Raw genomic sequence first — 26619 nt, forward strand, 5'->3', positions numbered from 1 at the left:
TATAGCATAATTAGGCCTATTTCAAAGTTTTCTTAAGTAATTTGACATGCCAGCCATTTACATTTCAGGTTTTTATTGGCTGAAAAGTCAGTTGTGAAACACAAACACACCTGTCAGCAATTAAAAAGGAAGAAGTAGAGAACAGTTCAGGAAATAATATCTGTGCTAATTAAAAACACTAGTTAAAAGCTTCCTGTTTGTTCCTCCAGTTGCCCCAAGGAGTGACCTTCCCCCCAACCCATTTTTTCATATGCTGCTAACGTGGTTTCCCATCTCCTGCTTCCAATGCATGTAACTAAGGATCCTGGACAGACAATAATTTTGCTTGTTAGGTTAGTCTGAGAAGAGTCAGGCACTTACCCTTCTACTTTTGATAATATATTCTGACAGCAATATTGGTTCTTTGTCAGTTGTGGAAGAAATACACCTAGTTTCACACATGTTCCATATATGCTTTTTATACAGCACATCATACACACATTTAAGTGGATGCACTTCCCAATTACCTCAGCCAAGCAACATCATATGGTATTTGCAGGCTTCCTCTTAACTCACAGTCATTAATCTCTGTGCCTGTGTGAACTTGGCCCAGCAGCTTCAGTCAAAAGGTACTGTGTTGTTGGTACTCACCCATTTTATTTCCTCGACATCTTCAACCTTTGGCAGCATCATGCTTGAAGGAAGGGTCTTGGACTGCAAAAGCACCTCTAGATCTTCTTCTGCAAGGCCGCTGGACACAGAGTTTATCCTGACACACTTTTCAGCATGGCCAAAGTCAAACTCTTCAAGGGTTTTCACGATGGTCAGTCTTGCTTCTCTCTACAATACATATGAGTTCAGATGCACAAGAAAACAAAATTTTCTATTGACAGAAAAATGCACTGAGAAGAAAACTTGTTGAAATGACATGGGGGAAAAGCTAGACAGCCAGTATAGTGGTGTCCCCAAAATGTCTGTCACTCTTGGACTTTATTGAAGAAGTCATCACCAGAACCTCACAATTTTACCTTCCTCTTTACTCTTTCTTTATAACTGGTAAATTCAGTGCATGGGGTTTCTACCACTTGCAGAAAACAAGATTTTTGTGTCTGCTAGTGCTGAACATGTGTAACAAACACAAATCTTTATGCTAACATAATGTGTTGCACTAAGTGTCTGCTCTCTGAAAAATGGCATATTTTTAATTTGCATAAAACAATTAATTTTTGTAATTTAGCTCTATAGTGCCCAAACGTCAAAAAGTATAGATTTATGTATACTTCTTTGGTTTTCCTTTACTCCATGTATTCAAAATGCATTAAAGGCAGTAATAGAATTCACAACTTGCATATAAAAACAATGCTGAAATAACTCTAAGGTTTTTCTTAGACCACATAACAGAGTATTCTGTTGGCACAAAATAAAATCTCCAAACGCATCCCCTGGTTGTTTGCTATTTTTGTGAATGTAAATTTACAAATCTGTTTAATAATTGATTTGCATGAAGAATACTGGCCTGCTTTTCTGAAATGAAATGCATTTCTTGGCCTGGAGAAGGAGGTAGGGGTCGAAGGAAGGTGCTGGGCTTCCTGCTTCCTGCTAACTGAAGTTTCAGCCCCAAATTCCTTCCACTCACCAACAGCCCCTAACAAATTCGCATTGTCAAAATGCACACTTATCAAAAGTAATTTCATTTGTGAAGAGTTTTTATGGGGCTAATAAAACTTTAAAGCTCCTGATTCATTGAGGCTCAGGAATGACTTTAACAATATGCAGTTGCTGAATAGAGATGCTTTTCAAGAAAACAGGAAAACTCAAGGGAGAAAAAAACAAACAAAAAAAAATCATCAAAGTTAATATCCAGGCTAATACAAATCAGCAAGAGAGCACATGACAGTAGATTTAAACCAGACGGATGCAAACCTCTGCCAGCAAGAGGGGCAGAGGTGGTTTCCCAATGTGGTCTGAGTTAAACAGTGTGAGGGAACAGTAGCTTACAGTTGTCAGGACCGATGAGAACAGGGTCTCCCAGGCCAGTTTAAGACTGCAGTGTACTGATTTACAGGGCTGGGACCCCTGATAATTAGGGTAAGTTTAGAGAAAAGCAATTGGTGGCTCTAACTGGTTAAAAGGAAGGAATAATGAAGCAGAAAGTTAATGAAATCTGAAGCGAACAGCCTTCAGCTTGGGGCTACTAGCCGTGCTCTTCTGAAGGCTGGGAGCATATGCCCGTTAATCGGACAGACGGGAACAAGGCACCCACGTATGCATCCCTGGGTTGTGATCAAGGGGCGTGTTCAGAGGTGATCTCTGGAAAATGCAACCTAAAACGTTAAAACTGCTGCGAACGGACTCTGTCTGGGGCCATTAGGAAAGCCACATAAAGATGCACGCAGTTTAGTACAAACATGTCCAGCTGGAAGACAGCTCCGGTGCATGGCTGTCTGAAATGGCTCTTCCAAATTAGGTAAACCCAACCATATGATGATGGTACCGGGAAATACAAATCTCCTATGTTTTCTTTCTCTGACCTGGGGTAACGGGTTTCTAGGGCTGGGCTGAAAGTTTCTGGACACGGTGCAGAAGAGTAGCTTAAAAACACTCTCCAAACCAATTTATGCTTTTAATTAAAGTCAGATTATGACTCAACATACACCAATGCAATTTGCAAAAGAGAGATCTTCCCAAAGTATCCTCTAAGGCAGCACTCAGTTCCAGCCGAAGGCACATCTCCAGCAAACTTGCAACCTAATTTGTTATGTTTTTTTTTCAGAATATAATAATGAGCACTAGACCATCTCATATCTATTTTTCTCCTCAGTCTGCAAACTCCCTTCCCAAAAAAGACAGATCGTGTCTTTCTAGGTATATTTCCATACAAAACACTTATTAACAGGCTGTTGCTGTTATCAATTTACATAAACTAAATGTGCAGCCCTCTGGTACGTATCCCAAAAATAACCAACAACTTCACTGAATTTATACCAACCAACAAACATGGGGAGGGGGTTGTTGTTTTTTCCCATATTTTAATAGAAAATATGTCGCTATGTTAGTTAACACACCCATGCCATCTGTTGGGTTGAGAATTGATGCGTTTTCTTAGAACTGCTATGTTTTAGATCTGTCTGCCTAGATACCCTAGGAATGTAAACGTTTTCTTCCCATGATATAATAGTTCTAGTCACTATAGTTTCCACAGCAAGAATCAATTTATGTTTTTAATTGTGGAACAAACTGATGGGACCTGGCTGCCAAAGCCAGAGCTTGTGAGGGGGCTGAGTCAGTGCCTACCCTTCCTACAATGGAGAAATTCCAACTGATGTTACTTGAGGAGTATCAGGTTCCCATAAAGGTTTCCAATAAAACATTTCATGGGTAAATAAAAAAAATACATACTACAACCTTTTGATCAAACGTACTAAAAACATGGAGAAAAGGGAGACCCCTTTCTGCCTCATTAGGCAGGGAAATGTAGAGCTATTCTTATTGTGGAATTCATGCAAAAGCTAAAATCCTAACCTAGGTAAACTACTACAACATTATAACAGAGAAAGAGGTAGTCCTTGATACAATAATATCCTTTCTGCCAAGAATGAGAAAACTAGAATTTTTAAGAAATGGTGAGAAAAATATTTGCCCTGTTCTTCACATGAGAATTAGAACATCAGATAGTATTTTGTCATGAAAGAATAGGTGATAAAGAAATAAACCAAACCATTAAGTAAAACATTTCTTGCTCAGGTAGCTTGGAATGGTGGTATCCTCCTTGGGTCCCATATGAGTTGGGTTCTTTATCAAACTGAACAAGACAGAAAGACAATAGAGATCTTCATGGCAAACAGTGATACTATTAAAATACTCTAAATTTGCAACTTGTGCTGAAAAGCTCACTGAGGAAAAAAAAAAAGGGTCATCAGGGTGGCTATTTTAGCACCCTCTCTGTTTGATTCTGAGGAGGATACAGGAAGAAGTTCATTACCAAGTGCAACTACGCCAACTGGTGAAGATAAAGGTTTCGGTGATGCAGCATTGCTGACAAATCCATTGCTACCCAAACACATAGACACTGAAATTAAAAATGGGAATACGCACATTGCCGGCTCCACTGGCACCCATTAAACCTAATAACTAACCATCCTCATGAGTTTCTAGTTCTGAATTATCAAATCTGCAAAGAAAACAACATCCGTCCACTTTTACACTCCAGTGGAAGAGGTGGTCCCTCGCGGCAGGGCTGCGCAGTCTCGCCATCTGGAGAATAAATCGAGTGTGAAGTACAGTATAGTTTGGGACCAAGCTCCGTGGCGGCAGCCCAGCAGTTAGTTCATTAGTCCCAAACTTGTGGGGATTAGTGCTGTATCAACTCTACTGTCGGATGGGATCAGGCAGGCAGAGCGCGAGACTCGGGAAGGGGGTGGCAGCAAAGAAGGAGCCCCTTGGGCTTATTGATAAAACCACACTGTACTAGTGCACCTGAATACGTGCTTTTGGGAACAGTATTCGGAAGCAATTTCCCATCATCTGAATCAGTACCTTTCCATTTTTCCTTTTTCTCTTTTTTTCACCTATTTTTGTCCTTTACGTTATACATCGAAACATAGAAATTTCTTCTTCAGAACAGAAAAGCTACAGAAGAAAGAATGCCACAGAACTGGAAGTTCAGCCACCCACTCACCTTGGACACACTGTTAGTACTGCAAAAATGAAGCAAAGATGGTCAGATTAACAGCAGATGGAAAAATTACGTTTTCTTCTTTTCTAAGTGATACAATTCCCTACAATCCTGCTTTTCAGCACTGTGATTTCCAGACCTACCTGATTCTGAGGACAAAATCTCTGTTTTGCTTTATTTTTCTTCCCTAGTCTTCCTCCTTTCTTTTTTTAAAGACCTCCAGGTCTTAATGTATAGATAGTGGTCATACTTAAATATATGTTTGTATATAGATCTCATCCTGTTAGCACCTTTTGCTAATGGTTCTTGATATGGAAATGTATATTCATATGATGCACTAAAATAGCAGGCCAGAATCTATCATCTTTAATGCCATAATAAGTTGGCATGTTTCAAATAGGAGAGGAAAAATTAATTACTGTAATCACAATTCAAGTTCTTTTTTTGTGACATGTCTGACATGATAAAAACATACAATTATGTGTTAATGTTAATTCCTTGGAGTGGTTTGTTTACAGAACTTGACATTGCTGAATCTTTTGTCACTTATATTAGTGCATGCCATATGAATGCACCTCTCAAGTAGGATTTTGCAGATGTGCACATATATATTATACACCTATAGTAGCTTTTGTGCAGAATAGAACTTCTGCAGGGGGAAAGTCTGACATTTTCTGCGTGCATAACTCTTCATCAATGAAGTGATGCCATACAGAATGAAAGCATACAAATGCCATTTAGTTTCAAATTCACAAATGGGTTTGGAAGAGAAAAGACAAATTACATTTGTTTTTAAGGAAACAAAGAGAACCGTAAATGTGGAGGAGATCACTTCTGAGAACAGGAGGTACTTGATAATGAGACTTGCTTTCTACCATACACGTATCAGGTCCTTGTGAGAATAAATCTTTGAAATGGCAAGTATGTATTTCTAGTTAGTCTTGTTAGACTGAAAAACCGCTGTAAGATAAACACAGACCTCCATGAAGTGGTTATTAAATATTTTCTTATTGTTACCTCTGAGATAATGAGTTAATGAGTTTTTAAAGATTTAAGACATTTTAGAACACATTTTCTTTTGGTTCAACATGGAACACATGAAACCCACCACGTAACTAATCCTAAAGGAACAAAGTGACAGGAGTGGGGAGGAAGAGGGAGAATAGAGTCTCCTCATGTATGTTGGTATCTCTCCTCTGTATTTCAGGTAAACATACGTTTTAGCATACTTCAAGACACTGATTTTGCTGCTACTCTTCCCTGAAATATTCATATTATTTCTTTAATAATTATTTGGGGGTTTTTGTTTTTTTTTGGTTTTTTTGTTTTTTTAAATTTTTTTTTGTTTAATGCCAGCCTTTTCACTTGCCTGAAAAAGATTCTTCATGACATCAAAATGAGTCATCTAACTCTGCACTTCTAGCATCTGCTGCTTTTCTCTCTGCTCTGCTAATTGTCCTTACATGCAGTACATGGTCTAGCAACACCAAAATGATGCAAATGTCAGTAGTCAGCATTGTGAACTAAGCAGCAATTTAATTGTGCTTTGTTGAGGAAACCAAATTTCTTTGCCCATTTCGCTAGAAGTTTCATTTAAGGTCTGGGAACACATCAGTGCACTTTTCAACAATAGCTACCCTGTGTTTTTAAAGGACAAGATCTCTAAAAGCTGTCCAGGAACAGCTGGGAGTGCTTGCTCCCATGTAATCCTAGCAAGCCTCTCCCTCCCTCTACTTGTGTGGACAATGTGGATCCTTAAGATATTAGGTGGGGGTCTATCCAACACCATCAGAGGTGATAAATTTCCACATATGGTGATTAGGTGGCCTGTCCTGAGATGCTGTGAATGTGGAGAGCCAGTGAACAAGAGCCTGAGGTTGTCTCAGCCAGCAGCCAGGAGCCGGGCCTCAAGAATCCCAATAAAGGTTTAGGGGTGATCAGCTATGTAAGCACTCCATTTCTGCAGAGCCTGACTAAGGATGTGGATATGAGTGCAGCAGAAAGACAGTTCCACAAGTTGTCATCGAGATATTTTTATGACTTGCACATATCTCAGAGAAATTTAAGCATAGCCCATTAGGCTGCTAGAATGAACTGGCACATAGAAATATTCACATAATATGAGGACTGAGTATAAATGTCTCAGTAGCAAAAATGATACAGCACGATATATATGTGTGTGTGTGTGTGTGTGTATGTGTGTGTGTCTGTGTGTACATAAACACAGAGACAGGCTTTTACCTTAAGACTATGTGTACAGAAATGCTTCAAGAGGTTTTTAATGATAGTAATATATACAGCAGCTTAAATAAATCTAAGTTTTATTCATGTAGGTAGGCAGCTATTCTTCTGTCTGACAACTTACAAAAGAGATGTAAACAAAAGAGATGCAAACAACCTTTCAATTAACACAAATCAAGCTAGCACTAATTTAAACTGGCTGTGAGAAGCAGTCTCTTTACTTTTTTCCCCTGGCTTTCTGAAGATACTTTTGGTTTTGTGACAGATTAGCATCACAAATGAAAATTCTTTAGAAGCATTAGTGTTAATTAGTCTTCCTGGACAGTCCAAATGAGCTACTGCATGATGAAATAAGGCTACAAAATATGCAATCTAATATATCAGTTAAAAAAAGGGTTACACTTTTCTTTCATCTGAATTTAACAGTATGCTAATTTTTACTTTAAAATATTGCAGTTTAAGATGTATTTACTTGGCAGTATGTAATAGATGACTATGGAAAAGATGGACATTTAGACAACTATTTCTTATTTTTACAAGTGCATCTTTTTGTTAATGCTGATAATGAAATACACTGCAGTCAAAAGTACAACTGCTTGAGCAAACTATCAATCCCTCTTCAGCAGCTGATTTCAGATGTGATGATTCTAATAAGATATGGATCAAATGTTTTAAAGATTCAAAAATTATTGTCTCAATTATTTAATAAACCAATTGTAAAAAAATACTTAAAGTCAAGAGAGGTAAACAGAGGTTTTCTGAAAAAAACCCCAACTGGCCATAACTTTATACCTGCTTGTACTGGAGAAACTACTATCTACCCCAAGATACTTAATAGCTCCTAGGAACAAGGAAGGCATTAAGAAAAATCAAATTAGGTCTGTCTTGGCATCTTTTATCTTTCCTTTTTTCTGGAACAAACTTTTCCCAGTTTACCTACAGTCTCAATAAAATTATGTGTTTCAAAGAGAAGGCTTGAAACAATGGTTGTGTTTCTGGTATTGTGCAAACTCTGTTTAACAGTTCTTATCTGCGTTATCTGCATTGGTAAATTAGCAAACTAATATTATGTAATGTGATCAAAGCCCCACAGGATGCCCTAACTCCAAGTGTTCACAGCTCATGTCCACAGCAAAACTGTAATGGTACAAAAAAGCTCTCAACTCTTAATTTTCAACTTATATTTTAAAGTTAAGCGGTGTCACCTTGTAGACGTATGTATTTCCATGCAGTGGGGATTCACGACCAAAACTGCTCACTCAGGTGTCTTATGCTGGGCAAGGCACTCCCAGGAAGTCCTCCCACCAGATGGGTTCTTGAGCCATCTAGAAGAGGACTTCTGAAACCTTCTCAATCCACAGACATTTTTTAAAAGTAGAAATTAATTCCTGAAGTACTGTATATGCCCTTGTGAGATCATGCCATTCATATCAATTTCCACGTACAGACTCTCTGAGAAAATCTGTACCACTGGATTAACTTAGCTCCCAGCTTCACCTGAAGGTTTTGAGTCTCAGCTGCCCACAAGGCACAGCTGCTCATGTACATCCAGACTCTCCTCTGGGGGACTGAATAATCTATTTCCTCCAAATCACAATACAGGTGTGGTTTCAGTAATAGAACTCTCCAGGCATCATGCCCAGAGAGTGGTTTGAGCAGGACTGCACCAACTTCAGCTGCCCCCACCCTGCTCCTGTGACGCAGCTCCAGCAAAGCCTGTGTCCCTCCAAACACACACATGAGCAGTCTTGCCTGCCCCCAGGGTGTGCAACACATCCTCAGCTGAAGTTTAAAGACCTCATGGTGGTATTCCACCCTGCTCATAGGCTGGAAATCAAGGAAAACCACCCAAAAAACAACCATACTACAAACTTAACTACTCCATCAAAACCTGATGAGGAGACACGGGGAACAAATTGTGCTACTTATCCATCACTGCACTAAATCTGCTCTAGAGATTTGCCCCTATGTCATGTGGGCACAAGCCCCTCTGCCACATTAGGTGAGGATCTCTCCTTGTATCACATGCATTTAGCATTGTAGAAGTAGCCAGTAATTGCAGTAATTACTTCTGTTGGAGAATAATGATATGAGATGTTCAACACAGGAAACTTTGATCTCACGAGCTTCGCACTAAATTGACAGAACTCTTGCCTTCCTGCAAAGAAAACTTGTTTTGTAAGTATATTCCTCAGCCAGTGTTCACCTTAACAAAGACCCACCTCACTAAGCTGGATTTTGTCAGAAGTCCTTTCTCTACCAGGAGAAGGGCTTCCTTTTGATAGAAATCTCACTTGGATGGGTGACTGGGGTGAGTGAAGGAACCCAACAATCCCATTTCACCCCAAATGCAGGTTTTAGCACGTCCCAGAAGCAATGTTTTCTCAGATGTTCCATATGAGGAGGCAAAGCCCGCTCCACCTTCTGGCAGAATCCCTGAAGGATGGCTGTAGTACAAAAGCAGTTGCCCTCCCTTCTTTCCACCCCCACACCCCAGAAGTGGGAGAGGGGAAATAGCATTGAACATGGAAATAGCATCAGAACACCATGTCCCATATTGGCAGTGACTAGCTGAGGCAGAGAGTGATCCCTGATACAAAAAAAAAAAAAATTAAAAATAAATTCCATGACTCACGTATTCATGGCAAGGAGTATGAACCTTTTAGAAATTAATTCACTTGTGTTCTGTGGTCTAAACGAAGTCTGACAATGTGAATTTTCCCCTGCCTAGACCTGTGATTGGTGTCAAAGGAACTGAGATTTTTCTCCAGTTTGCAAGTGGGACCTGAGAAGGAGGTTGTTTTCTAGGTCAGACCTGTGGCAATCCTACAGTTGTAGGGTGGTATTTGTACATCACTGATAGATGTATTGTACTGGTACAACACAATAAATACCTTAATAGACATGCTGAGAATTGTTCACTGGTGTTCTTAAAAAACTGATTAAGTTCCTCATTTAGATATTCCTGATTGCAGTGGAAGAAGTTACTGGGACTTGTGACATTTCCTTCCCTAAACTTTTCTTCAACTTACTTCCCGGATGAAATAAATTATTTTTAAGTATTAGGCTGACTGAGGAGGTGCTCTTTAGTGGGGCTTCTGGAATAGTTATGAAGTTTAAAGTAAAGTTGGCGCATACTTCCCAATAAAACTATAAAATAAACCAATATATGATTATTTCTGCAACATCTAAGCAGTTCTTACCCTCTTCTGCTTATTCCATGTCCCACTTTTTCCTTATGCAAGCATTTCCAATCAACTTTTTTCTCGAGCTGAGTTGCAAACTGGATCACTGAAGCGATCCCATTAGAGAAACTCAGTTTTTTTCTCTGTGGGAGAGCAGGATTTTGTTTTTTACCCCAGCCCATTTAATCAGTCCTGGCCAAACAAACAATTACACCACTGCAAGCAAGGGCATGGCAAAGGATGACAATAAGCAGCTAGGAAGGACAACATGGAAAAAGGAACTTCTTGAGCTGTTTTTTGGTTTTCTTTCCACCAGAGTCCAGCCAGATAAGCTCCCACTGTTGCGTCTTGAGGAGAGTAGTAGGCAGGATTCAAGCAAATGCCTGCATCCCATAGCAACCCTCAGTACAAGCCCCCATTCTTGCATCCATATGTACTTCCCCATAAAATTACCTCAGCATAACCTATAGGGACTTCTGCAAGCAGAGCACCTTGTTAAGTCATTGATTACTCAATTAACACAACTTTTGCCTTCGTTTATATGGTTCCCTCCATAACATTTTTCCAGACCTGAATATGCAGGGCTCCTTCACCTGTGCTTTTGTTACCTACTCTTGCATATGTCCAAATCTGACATCAATTTCATTCACTTCAAGCAGACTGTCAGGGTTTGAGTTCAAATTCTTTACACATGGCTTATCAGGTATTTTCTCTCACTTTCTGGAGAATGACTCTGCCAAATGTAGTGTAAGTAAAAGACTAATAAGAAAATGGGTTCAGCTTTGAACCATTTCTAAAAACATACAATAAAGTCTGGGGTCAGCCAGACCTCAGTGCAGAGCTTTGTACTGCTTTAACTACTTCAGATTTATTTGACACCAATAACATTAGGTTGATGCAATGCTCTGGTATGAAACTATTTGCTAAAGTGCTACTAGCAATATAATCTATTCTCCTGTGTGAATAAAATTCATGAACAATCAGGATTTTACAGCAGTATAACTGCATTAATACAGTACTGCTGCTTTGTTTATCTTATATTAATTTTAAACCAACAGTGATAAAATAGAATTCAGTGTTTACAAGTTTGACACCCATTAAACTGCTTTTTTTCCCACACTTTCTTTTCCTCTTATATTTTTGCCCAGCTTGCTTGATTGTTGTGCCACTGTCTGAACAAAGCATGCATTTAGCAAATCTTTTTGTCCTTTTGACTTGATATGATTCTCCTTGTTCTGAACGAAGGACTGCCAGAAGAGATTAGTGAAAATGTGTTCTACTTACCTAAAATATCTCTTTTTTTGGGAAACAGTTCTGCTTTACTTATTAACTTGTTTATATTTTTTGATTGCCCCAGTAATAATGTGTTTTGTATTGAGAACAGAAGGTAGCTTTCTCCCCAAAGTGCTCAGAGACTTTCTCTCCAGCCAGAATCCCCACTCCCATCACGTGCATCAGGTGCAGGTTAACCCTGGTGGGACTCAGGTGATACTCCCTTTTCTTGGCAGTAGCTTCTCCCTGTGCTGCCAGCCTGCCACCAAGCATCATGTCTGTTTGGCAGCCACCCCTGCAACCTCCGGAAGCTCCCTGGCTCCATTTTCTCATTCCAGCTGGGCACTGAGGCACTGTCCCTGCCAGTGTGTTTGCAGTGCTTGTGCTGGTATGTTTTTTATGCTGCTGGATACAGAAGGTTGTCCGTGTCCTTTCCTGGTTAAGGTGTCTTCGCTTTCGCTTAGGATGGGGTTGTAGCTGGCACAGTCCAAAGTGGTCCTATGGTTACTCTGTATCTAGAACACTTCATTTTTGTTCTGAGGACAAAATACACAGTGACATTAATACTCTTTGACTATCTGTTGGCAAGTTCCCTACTATTTCTCTCCTCACTCTTTGATTTGACAAGCAAAATAAAAAACCCCACAAAACTTCAAAATAAAAAAAAATAAACTTCCTAGGAAGTCGCCTCTTTAGAGGCAGTAGGTTTCTGCAGCACAGAACAGGAACAAGTCCTTGAACCCACCAGATCACTCTAATATCTGAGGGTGCCTACAAAGTACAACAGTATCAGAAGACTATTGCAAAGTTTGTACTTTACCAATTTCTCTTTCTTTCCTTCCCGGTTCTTCATTTATCTATCATCTTCTCCACTGAGCTTCATATGAAGTCAAAGAATCACAGGATTGCTGAGGTTGGAAGGGACCTCTGGGGGTCATTTGTCTAATGCCCCTGCTACAGCAGGGACACCCAGAGCTGCACACCTGGGATGGTGTCCAGATAGTTTTTGAATATCTCCAAGGATGGAGACTCACAACTGCTGGGAAACCTATCAATGCTCCGTCACCTACACAGTGAAAAAGTGTTCTGATGTTCAGAGAGAACCTCCCGTGTTTCAGGATTCATCACTGAACAGAACTTGGCTCTGCCCTCTTTGCACCCTCCCTGCAGGTATTTATATACTTTGATGGGTTCCCCCTGAGCTGAACACTCCTAGCTCTCTAAGCCTCTCCTCAGAGGAGAGATATTCCAGTTCCTTCAACATTTTTGGAACTCATTCCTGAGGTCTCTCCAGTATGCCCATGGCTCTTGAGTACCAATACCTCTGGCAATTTCCTCTACACGATTTGTGAAGTTTAGAAGTCTTCCCTGTCTGCTCTTTGTCAGACATCTTTGAACATATTAAAACTGTTAAATTTTTTTTTTTTTAAAGGTTAAGGTCCACTTAAAAAAAATTTCTGGTATTGAGCATTCCATTTTATTTATTAATACTGTTGTTTTTAAAATTCTCATGTCCCTTCATGCTCTCAACACCACCTTTTCCAATACAATTCTCATTTCCAACTGAGTGATTTGATCTTAGCTTTAAGATAATTTTTCATCTGTTGCTTATTTGGCTTTATTTCTTCTTGACCAGGCTTCACAGCTTCAGATTCTGTGTTGGCAGTTTCTTGGCCAGTTTTCCTTTCCTGTTGACCAGATATAATCTCTGCCAGTATGGATGCTAAGTCCTCTATTTCTGGCCAAGCAAGAATCAATCATGCTGGATCTTACTAATATAAATTTACACTTAATAGAAATGTAATCCTCTTGGGAATTAACATCTGCCCTAACATAAACTTTGTCACATTTTATGAATGCTTATGGATATTAATTAATTATTCTAGCCCACTTACATGCATGTTTGTAAATAGACAGCTATTAGGACAATTAAAGTGGCAAGACGAGTAGCAAAATGGCTTCAGTCTAACAGCTACATAAATATATATATATTCAGGAATACTTCTTTGGCCTGTGTTTCTCAGGACAGGCCGTTGTTCGACTCCATACGCATGTGGACCTACTTTCCAGCTATTCTTGTTTCACATCTATATTGCAGAATCACTGCAGAGCCACAGGCAGGATGAACCCCATTGTCCTCTAGACCATTCAAGCTTAGCACAAATGCACGATCTAGCGATGAGAGCTTTCACGCAGCCAATTCTGCGTGCCCAGAAGTTCAGCTCAGCTTTTTCATCCTGAACAATGGGGAAGCAAGGGGGATAGCCTAATATTTTATCCTCTGTTTTGCCTACGTAGTCTTTGTCCACCGGTGTTTTGTGGCATTAAAGGTGAACCTCTTTCATGCAACAGCTATCAAAAAGCCTTCCTCCTCTAGACAAGGCAATGATGAGTTAGAGTCACTGTTTGCTGTTATCCTGATCTGCTTTTCAAATGAAGATGATTTTTCTATCATCTATATAGCTTGTTCTGCTGCTTCTGTGTCTTCCCACACCATAGCACACAATCTCTAGGTTAAATACAGGACAATTTGTTTTTTCTGCTGTCCTGTCCCCTAGGCATCCCACCCTCCCTTCAAGCTTTCCTTGTACTTTTTTCACTGCTTGTCGTCAAACAAATTATTGAAACGTTTTTTGTTGTTTTTTGGTGTTTCCCTCCCTCACCTTCAGTCGATGTTTGTAAAGCATTTAACACTACACCAGGCGGGTTAATTTACTGCACTGGTAAAACAGGCTATTTGGAGTGTCTTGCAACACTGACATGTTTTCAGCTTGAAAATCAGATGTCTCCATCCCAAAGGAAAGAATTCTTGCCAAAGCTTTGTTTATATCGATGCCAGGTGCAATCTGGCCCAACAGTGGTAATGACATATGAACACTAAACAGTTTGTAAAAAACATACTTCAAAATGAAATCTGAATCCTGTCTATAAAGACCCAGGTAAAGGTCTTACTAGGAATTTGCCTGGTGTAGAAAAGTATTTCTTTGTAGAAACATTAATTTGGCTTCTGGGCTCCCTTTAGTGTTATTAGTGGCCTCTGATTTCAGTTTTTTCATTACAGTTTGTTTTTCTTTTGCTTCTGGTAGAGTTTTCAAAGCCAAAGGTTTATTGTGTAAAAATATTTTAACAAAAATTACTGTAATTACTGCATTTAGTATTTTATTTTGTACATGGCTTTTGCATGTACGATTAGCAAAAGAAACCTTTTCTTTTTTTGCTTCACAGAGAGCAACCCTGACCTGGTGAAAATTAGAAATACTGCAATGCAAAGCATACTGCAGCACCTCTTGAAAGGGAATTGCCAGAATTTAATTGAATCCTTCTCTTCTTAAACAAGTTCAAAATAGGCTTTCATACCTAGAGGCGATTTTTTGGTTACTGGTAAGTTAAACCTGTGTAAGAGTCCTGACCCTTAGATGAAGTAACTCCCTCCCCATAGTGTGAAAGCATCAGAAACCCTGGTAGGCTGCAAATTGCATATGTTTGTCTGATCTCTGTGATGGTCACATCCTTTGCAAACTTAGCGTCAGATAAAACTGTGGAAAGCAGAAGTGGGTAGAAGCACTGAAACGTTTTTAATATGTGCCCAGATTTTGTTTGCAAATCTGTATTAAATTGACACACCCACTAAATCAGCGGCCATTTAAATGAAGATCTGACTCTAAAAAAATCAATGACATTTATGCAGTGATCAGATTCTTCTCTCTTCAGAGGGTCAGCATTAAAACCAAATGCTCATTGCTGCTGTCAGTATGTGTGCTGCTGTAAGGAAGGTGCCCAGTGTGATCTACATATCCTATAGGCATAGAGCAAATCACTTCCTCAAAGAGCAAACCAAACAAAAGCCAGAGAACAACAGCAATAAGAGACTATTTGACAAAAAGCTATTCATGTGCAGAACCCATTACCTCACCACATACCTAAGAGTGAGCCAGTGGCTTTGGGTTTTGTCTTAAGAAGAAGCTGAGGGAAATTTTCAGGATGATTTTCCCATGTGTTTGAAGTAAAATCAGGAGATCAGTATGCCTTTAAAATGAGAGATAAGCCTCTTAATACTTTAACTCAAACTTCACAAATCATGATTTTTGAATCAGTGCCTCAGCAGAAAAGGAAAGACTCAGATTTGCAGATGGCAAGTTGCTTGCTGCAATCTGAAAGGGTCTATACTATAATGGCAAAAAATATGACTATATACACTTTCTTCCTCTGTCCATCTGCCACTGTTATAGTCTAGTGTGGGGGTGATTTTATTTAAATTTGGACTGTTTGCAGGCTGATTTCTCATTTCTGTAATCATTAGGTTTGTCACAAAAAGAGTAAATAAATTTTTTTTTTTAAAAAAATCCCAACTGCTGCCTTGGTGCTGTGTGACTTAAATAGTGAAATCATTGCTATAGACTGCCACAGAAGAAATCTGTGTACATCTGCTGCTGGTCTGCATGGTATCTCATCCAGTGACTGTGTATGTACATATACACATGGAGGGAATCTTTGGGAATCTTCTCAATTCTTTCAAGTACTTTCTGAAATGGAAGATGCAGAATTTTCTGGTGGTAATGATGAGACAAACTAAGAATAACAGAAAATAAATACATTAATAATAGAAAATGAGTAATGCAAATAGATATTTGATTTATTAATATTTAAAGGTCACAGGAAGAGTCATCTTGTTTTACTCACTATTCTCCTTCATCCAGGGAAATTACACAGTAGCTGCCCTGCAAGCTAGTTTCCCCTGCACTCGTAAGGAAAAAGGTCAATGGACAGAGGTATGTTTTTATCAAGACACAGAGACATTGAAAAGCTGTCAGGAACCATGACTGCAAACATCAGATCATTCACCTTTCCCCTTGCTCAAGACTTGCCACAAAGAGGACATATAGATGGACTGTTGTTTTCTTATTTTTCAGAGGGAGTGGATTTGCCTAGAAAAAGCCCTTGTGCATTTTGCCATCAGACCCTCATCATTGCAGGGATCACTTTGTGGATCTGCCTCCTGGAGTGGTGGTCCTCATGGGCAAATCCCCCCAGGCCAGACTGCTCCCCTGTGCTTTCCTCATGCCCTTGGCTCCCAGTGGCACTGGTGCACGAAGGCAGTGTCCCCAGGGCTCTGCAGAGTCACCCCCCCAGCACATCCTGCTCCCCAGAAGGCAAGCTGGTGATTGCAGGGAGCAGAAACAGCTGTCTAAAGCTGTCAGCTCTGCCAGGCTGAAGGCAAATGAATTGCATCCAATAAGGGAAATTGACTCCTTGATATGTTATGCTTTTAAAATGGCCTGTGATGTTACAGGGTAAGTTGTTTTAGGGCTTGTAGGTCATTAGCTCAGGGGATCTGAAAAAAAAAAAAATACATGGAGACAGACTTTTAAAGAATTTACTTCAAATAACTTATTCTGTGAGAATGAAAAAACATCAAACTAAAATTATTGCAGAACACTGATTCCCATCTCTTTTGCACTGCAGAAGTGTCAGTGTGCAGGATGGAAACTCAAGCCTACTGGGACAGTAAAAATTTTGCATCTGTGTTTTTTTGCAACATGGAAGAAAACAAAGCAGCTGCCCACAAGGTTTCATCTTGCTCTGAGTCCCATGGCAACTCCACCAGTGAAGAGGGGAGATGAGTTTGGCCCACTGCTTGGCAGTACCTTGCAAGGTATACATGGAGGTATCAGTCATCTGCTTGGTCTAAATAACTAATGAAATTTAGCCACCTTTTGGATGGCCCACCTTATAATTTTTTTTTTTTTTACTTTCTTTCCTGTTTTTCCTTTTAAATTTAAAAGGAACCTTGATTTTGTTAGAGTTTGCATTCAAATATTTGTCCTCCATTAAGGTGGTATTGATATAATTTAGCATGCATGTTGTTCTAAAGCCACTGAAAGGAGCGGTAAAGAGCACTGAAGAACATTGTTTGCCATGGATCTGAATTTATAAACATTAATATATTTATTTAATATAAGAAAATTAATAGGCATTTTGTTGCAGAGTTCTGAAATTTGGCTCTTTGTCTAATGCCAATGTAAAAAAATAAATGGGTTTTAAGCTATGTAAAGTTTAAACTATCCAGCATCTTTGTCACTTATTTCATGTCAAGTGGGTATAGAATGTAGTGATTGTGATAAGGAGGCTTTTCACATCCATTTCTACCAGTAGTAACCCAAGACGCAGAGGGGGGTGAAGAACAAGGGTCATATTTATAATCTGGAATGCTGCAAAATGTATCTCTTCAAGTTTTCAGCTGAACTGAGATATTTATCTTAACAAGATCTAATTAGACCTAATTTCCATAGCATATCAATTATTTTCCTCATTAGAGTAGCTAATGCCATGTTCAGATATCATGGCAATCAAGCTTGCGATTTCTGGAAAAACTGGTTAGAAGGCTTAGTATTAAGTGTGTTTCCAACTGTGAAATTTATCCTTCTGAGCAATGCCTCCCAGTTTACTCACTTTGTTCCAGGATTCTCTGCAGCATATGGCCACTGGAACCCATTAAATAACACAAAGTAAGACAGGCAGCGATGAGTCAAAAATAGCTGCACTAGTGAATCGCCTTTCAAAATTCTGTCTCTAACAAGAAAAATAATGAAGAATAAGACATGCAATTAGAAGAAATTAAGGTCAATTTTCAAGCCGGGTTGCCTACATGGTGGTTTCAAAATCCACGTTGGGCACCTCAAATAAAAGCATTCTGATTGAACACCTGCAGCTCTTGGCAATGCACTCGTATATATAAGGCAGCCAGGCAATTCTTGCACTCAGAGTCTCTACCTCTTGATTTTATTTTCCCCAGTTCCTAAATGTCCTAAAACTCTGGGCTCTAATCACTAGGTTTAACATGTTCCTTTTTCCTCCTAAGGAAGATACCCAGTACTTCCAGTGCAGGGCCATATACTTGTTGGACAAGTCCCATTTGCTCAGCATGAGAATGAAGGCACTTTTTCATTACAGGAGCTTGTCGCATTTTATTTGGTCAAATGCGTTGTCACAATATACTTGGATTCCTTGCATCCAGCCTGAATCATCTAGTTTGGTGTCTGCTCTAAGGTTTTTTTAGAGGTTTTGTTACAGAGGCCAGTATATCTGCAAGGAGATTTATCTTCTAGAGTGGCTGCCTGAGACATTAAGATTATTTCTTCTTTGGAGGTACCCAGCTCCCTCAGCTGAAGCACCTTGTTCCTAGAGATGCAACAGTCAAGCTGAATCTCACCTCAGTTTTTTCAGGGCTGGTGTCTCCTATCCCATATAAGACGTACATTTCATTGCTAATATGAAAGGCAGACGTAGACGCCTCTGCTACTGTAAGAATATTACACTAGCAGTGGATCTGGACATGCTGCATGGCTGAGAGTGGCTTTCATTCACAGCTACATCCTAACCAAACATTTATTTACTTCCTCTCATTTAAAATATGCCTAGAGTTCTGAATGGGTGCACCTTGAATGAAGCACAGGAAACACGCGAGTTTCTGAATAAACAGAATTCATTACTTGATGCATTTCCATAGAATCACAGAATGGTTTTGAAGCTTTGTAGTTATTAGTATTTGGTTACATTTATATCCAACTCCATTCGTAAAAGAAAAGAAAAGATGCTTTATCTGGTTGTCCAAATAATATATTCAAACAAAGTATACCAGAAAATAAACAACTGTGCTCTTCTGACCTGTGTTATGAACAATATAAAGTTACCTAAAGGTCCAGAGAAGGTACATGCTGTGTTTGTCCCCTTATACCTAAGCATGACTATGAATTTAATGGGCATATTCAGGTATTGTGCAGATAGGAATTCAGCCACATTTCTCCTAATTGATTTGAAATTATATGGACAGTAACGGTGCCAGAAGACAATTTAGTTTGCTCTTTCATACTGAGATGAAGTTGTTTGGTTTTCTTAAAAGAAATAAAACTGATAATTGTCACTACAGTAAGTAAATATGTCTGAATACATGCAGAAAGCAGATCTATTGGGTAAGAAGGTTACAGAATCTCATTTTGTGGTCCATCTGCTCCCTCTTTGCTTCCCAAGCCAACAGACACTAATCTGGGATGAAGAAATTGACAGGACATGGGGGAGGAGTAGACGGTCATGATTCCTGCACGTTTCAGCTTTTTGATATATGTGCTCATGCCATTGTGATATAAAAGAAGGAAAATAACGCAGTGGAGTCAGGAGGACAATTCCAACAATTATGCATTGCAGCAGCATTTTACTGCTCAAGATTTTCTCACATATTCAGTGCAATTTACATATTTTACCGCTAAGATCTGAGCACTCAAAATTAATGTTCAAGAGGGAAAAGATGCATTTCTATAAAAGACTGTTAAGCAGATCATAAGCTGAAATAAACAGTAAAATAACCAGATAGAGTTAATAAAAGTGTCCAGGGTACTCCAGCTGGATTTTTTTCCTATTTTGCATCTATGTTGATGGTCTTGGAGAAAATGTGAACATCATCCTAGTAAAAATTTCTAGTGGCCATAACATGAAATAAAATCAAAAGTGGTTCAAGAGGATGAGAATTAAATAAAGAAAAGGATAAAAACAAAATTCAAAGCCACAGATCATGAGTGAGAAAGACAAAGCTGAAGTGGCAGTGTGGCTAATGAGGGATGAGAATGAGAGAGAGATGTGCTATACGATTGTGCAGTAATCAAAAAAAGGGCCAATGGAACTGTATCATGTCATCTCCATCTCTGCACAGCTCAGCAACAACAGCTCTGCCAGTTTTTACTTCTAATTCTGGTCACTTTGTCATGAAAGACCATAATGAATAGAAATAAATTTCTAGAGAAGCAAAAAGGAGCAAAGTAAAAAAAAAAAAAGATATAAATATGTATTTAGTGTAACTATAATTGAGATGCAAGGCATGTACAAATAATTAAAGTGTTTGAATGCTTCACTAAAAGTGGTAAGTTCTTGAACCTGAATAATAAAAAAGAAGTATAACTAGCATTTTGAGTAAGTACTATGAAGAAGTTACAAAAACCAAAGCTGTTGTCAGCGGGGAAATAGCAAATGTGCCTAATGATTAAAGCATCTAATCCAAGATTTAAAAATAATTTCGACCACATGATGTGAAGCACTGATGCAACATAAGGTCCCTCTGTCAGGTGAAGGCTGTTCAAAATTTCCAAAAGGGTAACTTTGGCCCAGATCAGAGGCTGTGGGTGTGCATAAAAATGACTGGACTTCCCTCAACTAACCATGGATTCCTTCTTATTCCCCTTCCATTCCCACCCTTCCAAAGCCACACGGCTGTCTCTTGGATGTGGTTACCCACTCTTATGTGCAAGGCCATGATGATTCATAGAGACTGGCTTAACTTTGAGGCATGAGCTAAGATGCACATTCATCAGCCTAGAATAGCATGGATCCAAGTCGCATCCTCCGGTCTGTGTGATGCCTTCAACAGCCAGAGTCATCACCAAAACGCCAGTCTAAGCTCTATCTCCTCACTCTCTTGTATTTTGGAAGCTGGTCTTGATGCATTTGTCTTTCACAGAGGCTGTCAAAAATTCTCTGTTCTCAGGAGCAGACACAGGCCCTGACACAGGGCCTAAACTTTCCATGTCCTAAGGACTTCCTCCTTACAGGCTTACTCTCACTAGGATTAATGGCTATGAATTACATGTTATTGATTTTGTGAGAGCCAGGAATTTGATGCAGCAAAGCCTATATGTAATTACAAATCTTCCTCTGAACTTCATCTAATCATCAGGATTTATAAAAATCAAACTTGAACTTGAGATAACAAAAGAGATTCCCAGCACAGCAAGCTTTTCCAGACAAACCTGCCCAGAACTCTTCTCTTCTGGTTTAATGTACTGCAGGCACAGTGTGCAGTCATGGAATAAGGATATGCTTGGCATGAGCCAAGATGTGCAGTCGTCAGCCTAGAATAACATGGGTCCAAGTCATATCCTCTGGTCTGTGTGATGCATTCAAATGGTCAGAGTCATCACCAAAAAGTCAGTCTAAGCTCTTTCTCCTCACTCTCTTCTATTTTGGAAGCTGGTCTTGATGCATTCATCTTTCACAGAGGCTGTAAAAAATTCTCCGTTCCCAGGAGTAAGAAGAAAATAACTTTCTCCTTCTACGTACACTGGATCAGAGATCCTTGGAACGAGTGGCAGGCTCTTTGTGATTAATAGTCCTTGACTGGGTTATTTCATGAATATACTCTTGCTTTTTGACTGATGTTCATTTCCACACAATCGAAAGGGAAATGAGTCTAACTATTCATTGTGTGAAACAGAGCTGCTTTTTGATTTGCTTGGAACGTGCTACTTGGTGATTTTTCTTGTTTGAAGCATCTTGGCATCCGCAGCCAAAGGCAGACAACTCAAGGACACAGCTGGTCCTACAGGCTCTGGAGAAACCCCGGGAACAAAACCAGGGCTGCAGAGTTGAGAGAAGACTCCACAGAGTGAATGTGCAAAATCAGACTTGGCAGAGAAAGCCACCATGAGTGTGGAGCACAGCCAGGCTTCAGTGAGTGCCTCAGTGGAAAATTCAAGGGCCTTTGTCCAGAACATGACTAGCAAAGGTCAGCTAATGAATAACACAGTAACAACATTTTCTCCTCGTCTAAATCCCGAGTCCAGCCTTTAGATCCCATCTCTTGATGCAGCTGGAAAGCCAATGCAAGTGAAGACTACTTTGACAACCCATATGTCTATCACCTGCAGGAAGAAAGGGCCAACAGCTCTGCCGACTTTCACTTTGCAGTGACAAATGCTTGGTAGTGTAGCAGAGAAAGCTATGCAATCACCAGCTTCCAGGTGGCCACGGCAATGTTTTTTTTCCCTTTGCAAGGGAGTTCATTAGCTATGTATGTGGTCCTTCTCATCCTGCAGTTCTTGCACTGTTGCTGATGCTGGACCCCCTACTTCTCCCTCTCCTGCAGGACAGACACTGGATTGCTCTGTAATTCCACCTGCAATCTGGGTCTCCCTGTGCATGGTCTGGATGGCACAGAAGATGGTACTGGTGGCTGGACACCCCAAGCACAGCTCTGATCCCTTTTGCAGGGTCTTTGTTCTCTCCCAGCATATGCTTCTGTATTGTGTGAGCTGCTGAAAATCAAACAGCATCCTGGAAAGGGCACAGTTTCTGTGGCAGGTTATCTGATGTGGTGGCCAGTGCCCCACACTGCAGGGGGTGGGGAAGCCAAATGCAATGAGGCAGGGGATGCTGTGAACCAGACCTATGTCCAACACTGGCAAAAAAGAAGGGAGCCAGGCCAGCCAAAATTACATAGGTGGGCAGGTTGAAAGAGTTAAGTAATCCACCCCAACCAAGCAGACCAAGACAGAATTCCTGCCAACCATACATGTAAGAGAAACCACTTGTAAAACACACCTTGAACACAGTTATAAACAGAATTAATATGAAAATATGGATGTTCGGATGAACAAATTAAAAGCAGTGACAATTCTGATTGGTTCATAAAACATGCAAATATTTTTTTTTCTGCAGATTAATTAAAACACACAATTTGTAAAGGAGAACACAAATCACCCTATATGCTTTAGGTTCAATATATTTAGCAAAAGCCAAATTTAAGAGATTTAAAGGAATCTTTGCACAAGTGTTGAAGAAGAATCCAGCCCCCTTGATTGCAGATTATGGAGGGACTAGTGCCGTTCTCTGTCTGGCAGAAGACTCCCACCCTTTCCACCAAAATAACATTTGCTTACTAATGTCTCTTTCTCCAAAAGGTGTAAATGGGCCCTTGTTTGAGCTCATCACAGATTCAGCTATATCCTTTTATCTCCAGTAATCTGGAGATTTTTTTCCCTGCAGATAGTTTCTGTGTTCCATTCGTTGCTATTTGCTAGAGAAAGACTCTTGGGCTTTTTGCCCTTTGTATTTCCTCTCTTCTTTCATGTGGAGAAGACTGCCAACGTGGGATTTGCAAACTGCTGCCAATATGGGATTTGTGCTGCTGCGGCTGCCAATCTTTAATTTAGCATATGTATAAAGCTAATTTTTGGACACGATGCTAGTGCCTGGCATCTCTGCAGGAGTCAGCCAGGTTGTAATGTTTGTATTGTACTGCACTATAAAAAACAATAAAAAGAAAATATAAAGGAAAAAGCCTTTTATCTCTAGCTTTATAGCTACAGATATGGTCTAAATACTCATATTCTCCCTCTGCATCTAAAATTCTCTTCCTCCTTTCTGTGCCATAGCCCTTTCTTTTAGATTTGCAGTTTGTGTTGCTGGTAGTAGGAGCCAATGATAGGCTACTGCTCCCTACTGAGAATATCTTCATATTAAAATGTATAAATTCAACTCTTTAGAGGGAGAAAAAAAGACTAGTTTCCCTTTAATTATATTTAAAATACACTGTCACATGCACGAAGAAATATTTTCTCTTCTAAAAAAGTATTTTAATACAGAGAATCAGAGAAAAAAATTAATCACTCAGGAAACATCTTTCTTATGGAAAACGTAAGCTTGAATACCCTTCCTTGGCAAGGACATCTATGGTTTGGGAGGATGTTCCTGCAGTGAATGCTCTAAAATACGGCAGTGACATTCTGGCCACTCAGTGGGATTGAGAGTGAGCCCAACTCCAGCTCCAGCAGCCCCCATTTGGAGGACCCCATGCAGCTCCAGGGAGCTCCTTGGTCAGGCCTGGAAGCAGGCAAAGGGAAAAGCTTCTGGGGAAGCCATGGCTGCAGGATAGGCTGAGGGAAGCAGCTTTCTGCTGCTGCATGATGGTGGCCCTAGCAGGACAAAGGCTGTAATAGAACCACACTTCCCAGTGGTCCTAGATGGATTTACAGGAAGAGTCTTCAGTGACAGTTTATAGTTCTTCCTTATGGAGAGTGTCTTCCAAATCTTTACCTAAACTTATTCCATCCCTTGTACTTGAAGGATGGTATTCACCAGAAGTGTGGCATAAAGGAAATGCCAGTGAATGGGCTGTGGTTTGGAAAAGCCTGGCAGACTACAAGAGTGACAAACTGAGCTAGTGACTTAAAGCAGGACCCTCTGACTGCATACAATCTGAGCATCTTTCCCCAAATGCAGGGGAAGAGATCACAAGACAAACACAGAGAAATATGAGGATTTTGTAAATTTGCTTTTTACAAATATTTAGTATAATTTAGTATATTTAGTGTATATATTTTGATTTTTTTCTTTTGTTATCAACAGAGATTTTTGCAGTTTCGTTTCCCATCTGATATAGATACCAGATGAAGGAAAAGGAAATTTCTCTATCCTGGCATCACTTTTTCATTTTAATTATTGTGATTTAAATTACCCCATCTACGGAAGTCCACAATATAGTGTTGACTACCCAGTAATAGAAGGTAGTTTTTCTGCATGGCTAGACTGGTATTTTCTAAGAAGGAGATCTGCTAGCTTGCCTACTTTCACAGCAGCAGTGCCATGGGCCGTAATGAGACAGGATTATTGTTGCAACTGCTCTTGAAGGCCTCTCTCCCCAGGCAGCCAAAGAATGACTGAGTCACGCAGGTGATGCATTCGCTGTAATGAGACCGACAAAACCCTGAAATCCACATCCCGAACAATCCCCCACATACCCACATCTCTGAAGGAGGTTATGGGGGGCTGAGAACAAAACCACCGATGCCAGGAAAAAAAACCAAAACCAACCCAAAAGGTTTATTTTAAATAAATAAATAAATAAATAAAGGGGGGGATGGTGTTTTCTAATACCAATATGCCCTGCACAGTCATGCAGAAAAACCGGAGTTTGATTTCTAATCGCAGCCTCTCGTTCCCCTGGCTGGCAGGAAGCAGGCATGGGGTGGAAGGAGGTGCCGTGCATCACTCAGCAGCAGCCCCTCTGGCTGCCTAATGAAAGGGGTTGACAGGCTCTTGTGGGAGACCCATCCAGCCCGCCTTGGCTGGAAGGATGATGGCCTTGGCACAGAACACAGCACCACGGGAGGGGATTTTTTCCCGGCTTTATAAACTACATCCTTGAGGCTCTGTGTCGCTGCCAACTTCTTCTGCCCAGCGCAGGACTGTCTAGGACTCCCTCTGGGGCTCATCCGCCGGTTGGAGAAGCTGTTATTGAGGAACACAGGATACCCTCTCACAGAGCGTGCCAAGCTGGACCACCCTCGCTGAGCTTCCCGCACCTGCTGGCAGGGAGACCGAGCATCGGGACTGGGAACGGCCACAAGAATAGTACCATTGATAGAAGCAGAAACGCAGAGCAATTATTTATCTTGTACTAGGAGTGTGCGAGGTGGCGATTGTGCAGAGCTCTATGTAAGTTAGAAATCTGCTCTATTCCCAGAGCACTGTTGCATCAAGGAAACTCTACTGACAGGCACCTCAGAAATACAGAAAGGATTAGCACTCTGAATGCCAGGATGGTGTCACCAATGTTGAGCTCACATTAACAGCCATGCTCTGACTCCCCCACCTTCTTCTGTCATGGGGGCAGCAGAAAGAAATGCTGTTATCTTTTCAGAGTCAAGCATTGCCACTGAAAGATAAGAGGCAAATACTATCTTACAGCTCTCCATGAAACTTCAGGGCTATAACACAAAAATTAACTTCCAATTTGTGGTGGAGAAAGGAGGAGGATATTTGCACTTTTGCCTTGCTTTGCAAGCTCCTGCACTAGGCAGCAGCCTGTGAGCACAGCTGACAGCTCTGGGGAGCTGTTCCTGGCGAGTAAGGTCTCATTTCCACCACGAGTACCTGCTGTGGTTTGGATCAGTCATTTCATTTCACAGCACACAGGGCTGCCCTCTGCTATGTGCCAGTTGCATCTGAAGCAAAGCAAGCAGGTAAGGATACTTCAGGCCCGTCTACCAGGATAAAACATACCATAGATTTTGTTTCACTTGTGTCTGCCTCTTTTCTTCTGATTAAATCCCATGATTTATTAGGCTTGCCTGACACAGGCAGAGCCAAAACACCTTGTTTTCCCTTAAAAGGTATCACATAAGCTCATGCAAGTACTGCTCATCCCCAAGACAAAGACTTCATCCCTGGACTGCAAGCGCTGGCCGCTGTCTATGTCTATGTCTGACCAACCACTGGTGACTTGGTGGAAAAAGGGCTGCTACCAAGTATTGTTTCCGCCAGAGAGTTGCAATCCTTGGCAGTGCCACCCAGGAATAAATCTAAGCTAAGGGGAAAGTGATTCACCTGCATGTTGCATCAAGAAACCTTCTCAGACACAAAACCCAATGCAACCCAAACAACAATAAAAAGCTTTTTGGGAGGTCTTGGTATGACCTCATCATTGACCTGCTGATTCACCAT

At 40.4% G+C, this 26619-nt stretch overlaps 1 protein-coding gene across 2 annotated transcripts in view; it reads right to left on the reverse strand.

The window, feature by feature from the left end:
• Positions 1-26619, reverse strand: part of CLYBL (citramalyl-CoA lyase) — a 165917-nt gene that overhangs the window by 27502 nt on the left and 111796 nt on the right. For both annotated transcript variants that reach the window (XR_015284438.1, XM_086880818.1), the window contains exon 3: positions 631-819. Coding sequence is in view for 1 of the 2 variants with exons in the window: in XM_086880818.1 (XP_086736944.1) it covers positions 631-819 (189 nt within the window). In the remaining variant the exon portion in view is untranslated. The remainder of the gene's footprint in view (positions 1-630; positions 820-26619) is intronic.

Source organism: Cyanistes caeruleus, chromosome 3 (genome assembly GCF_971803275.1).
Source record: "Cyanistes caeruleus chromosome 3, bCyaCae1.hap1.1, whole genome shotgun sequence".
Classification (NCBI taxonomy): domain Eukaryota; kingdom Metazoa; phylum Chordata; class Aves; order Passeriformes; family Paridae; genus Cyanistes; species Cyanistes caeruleus.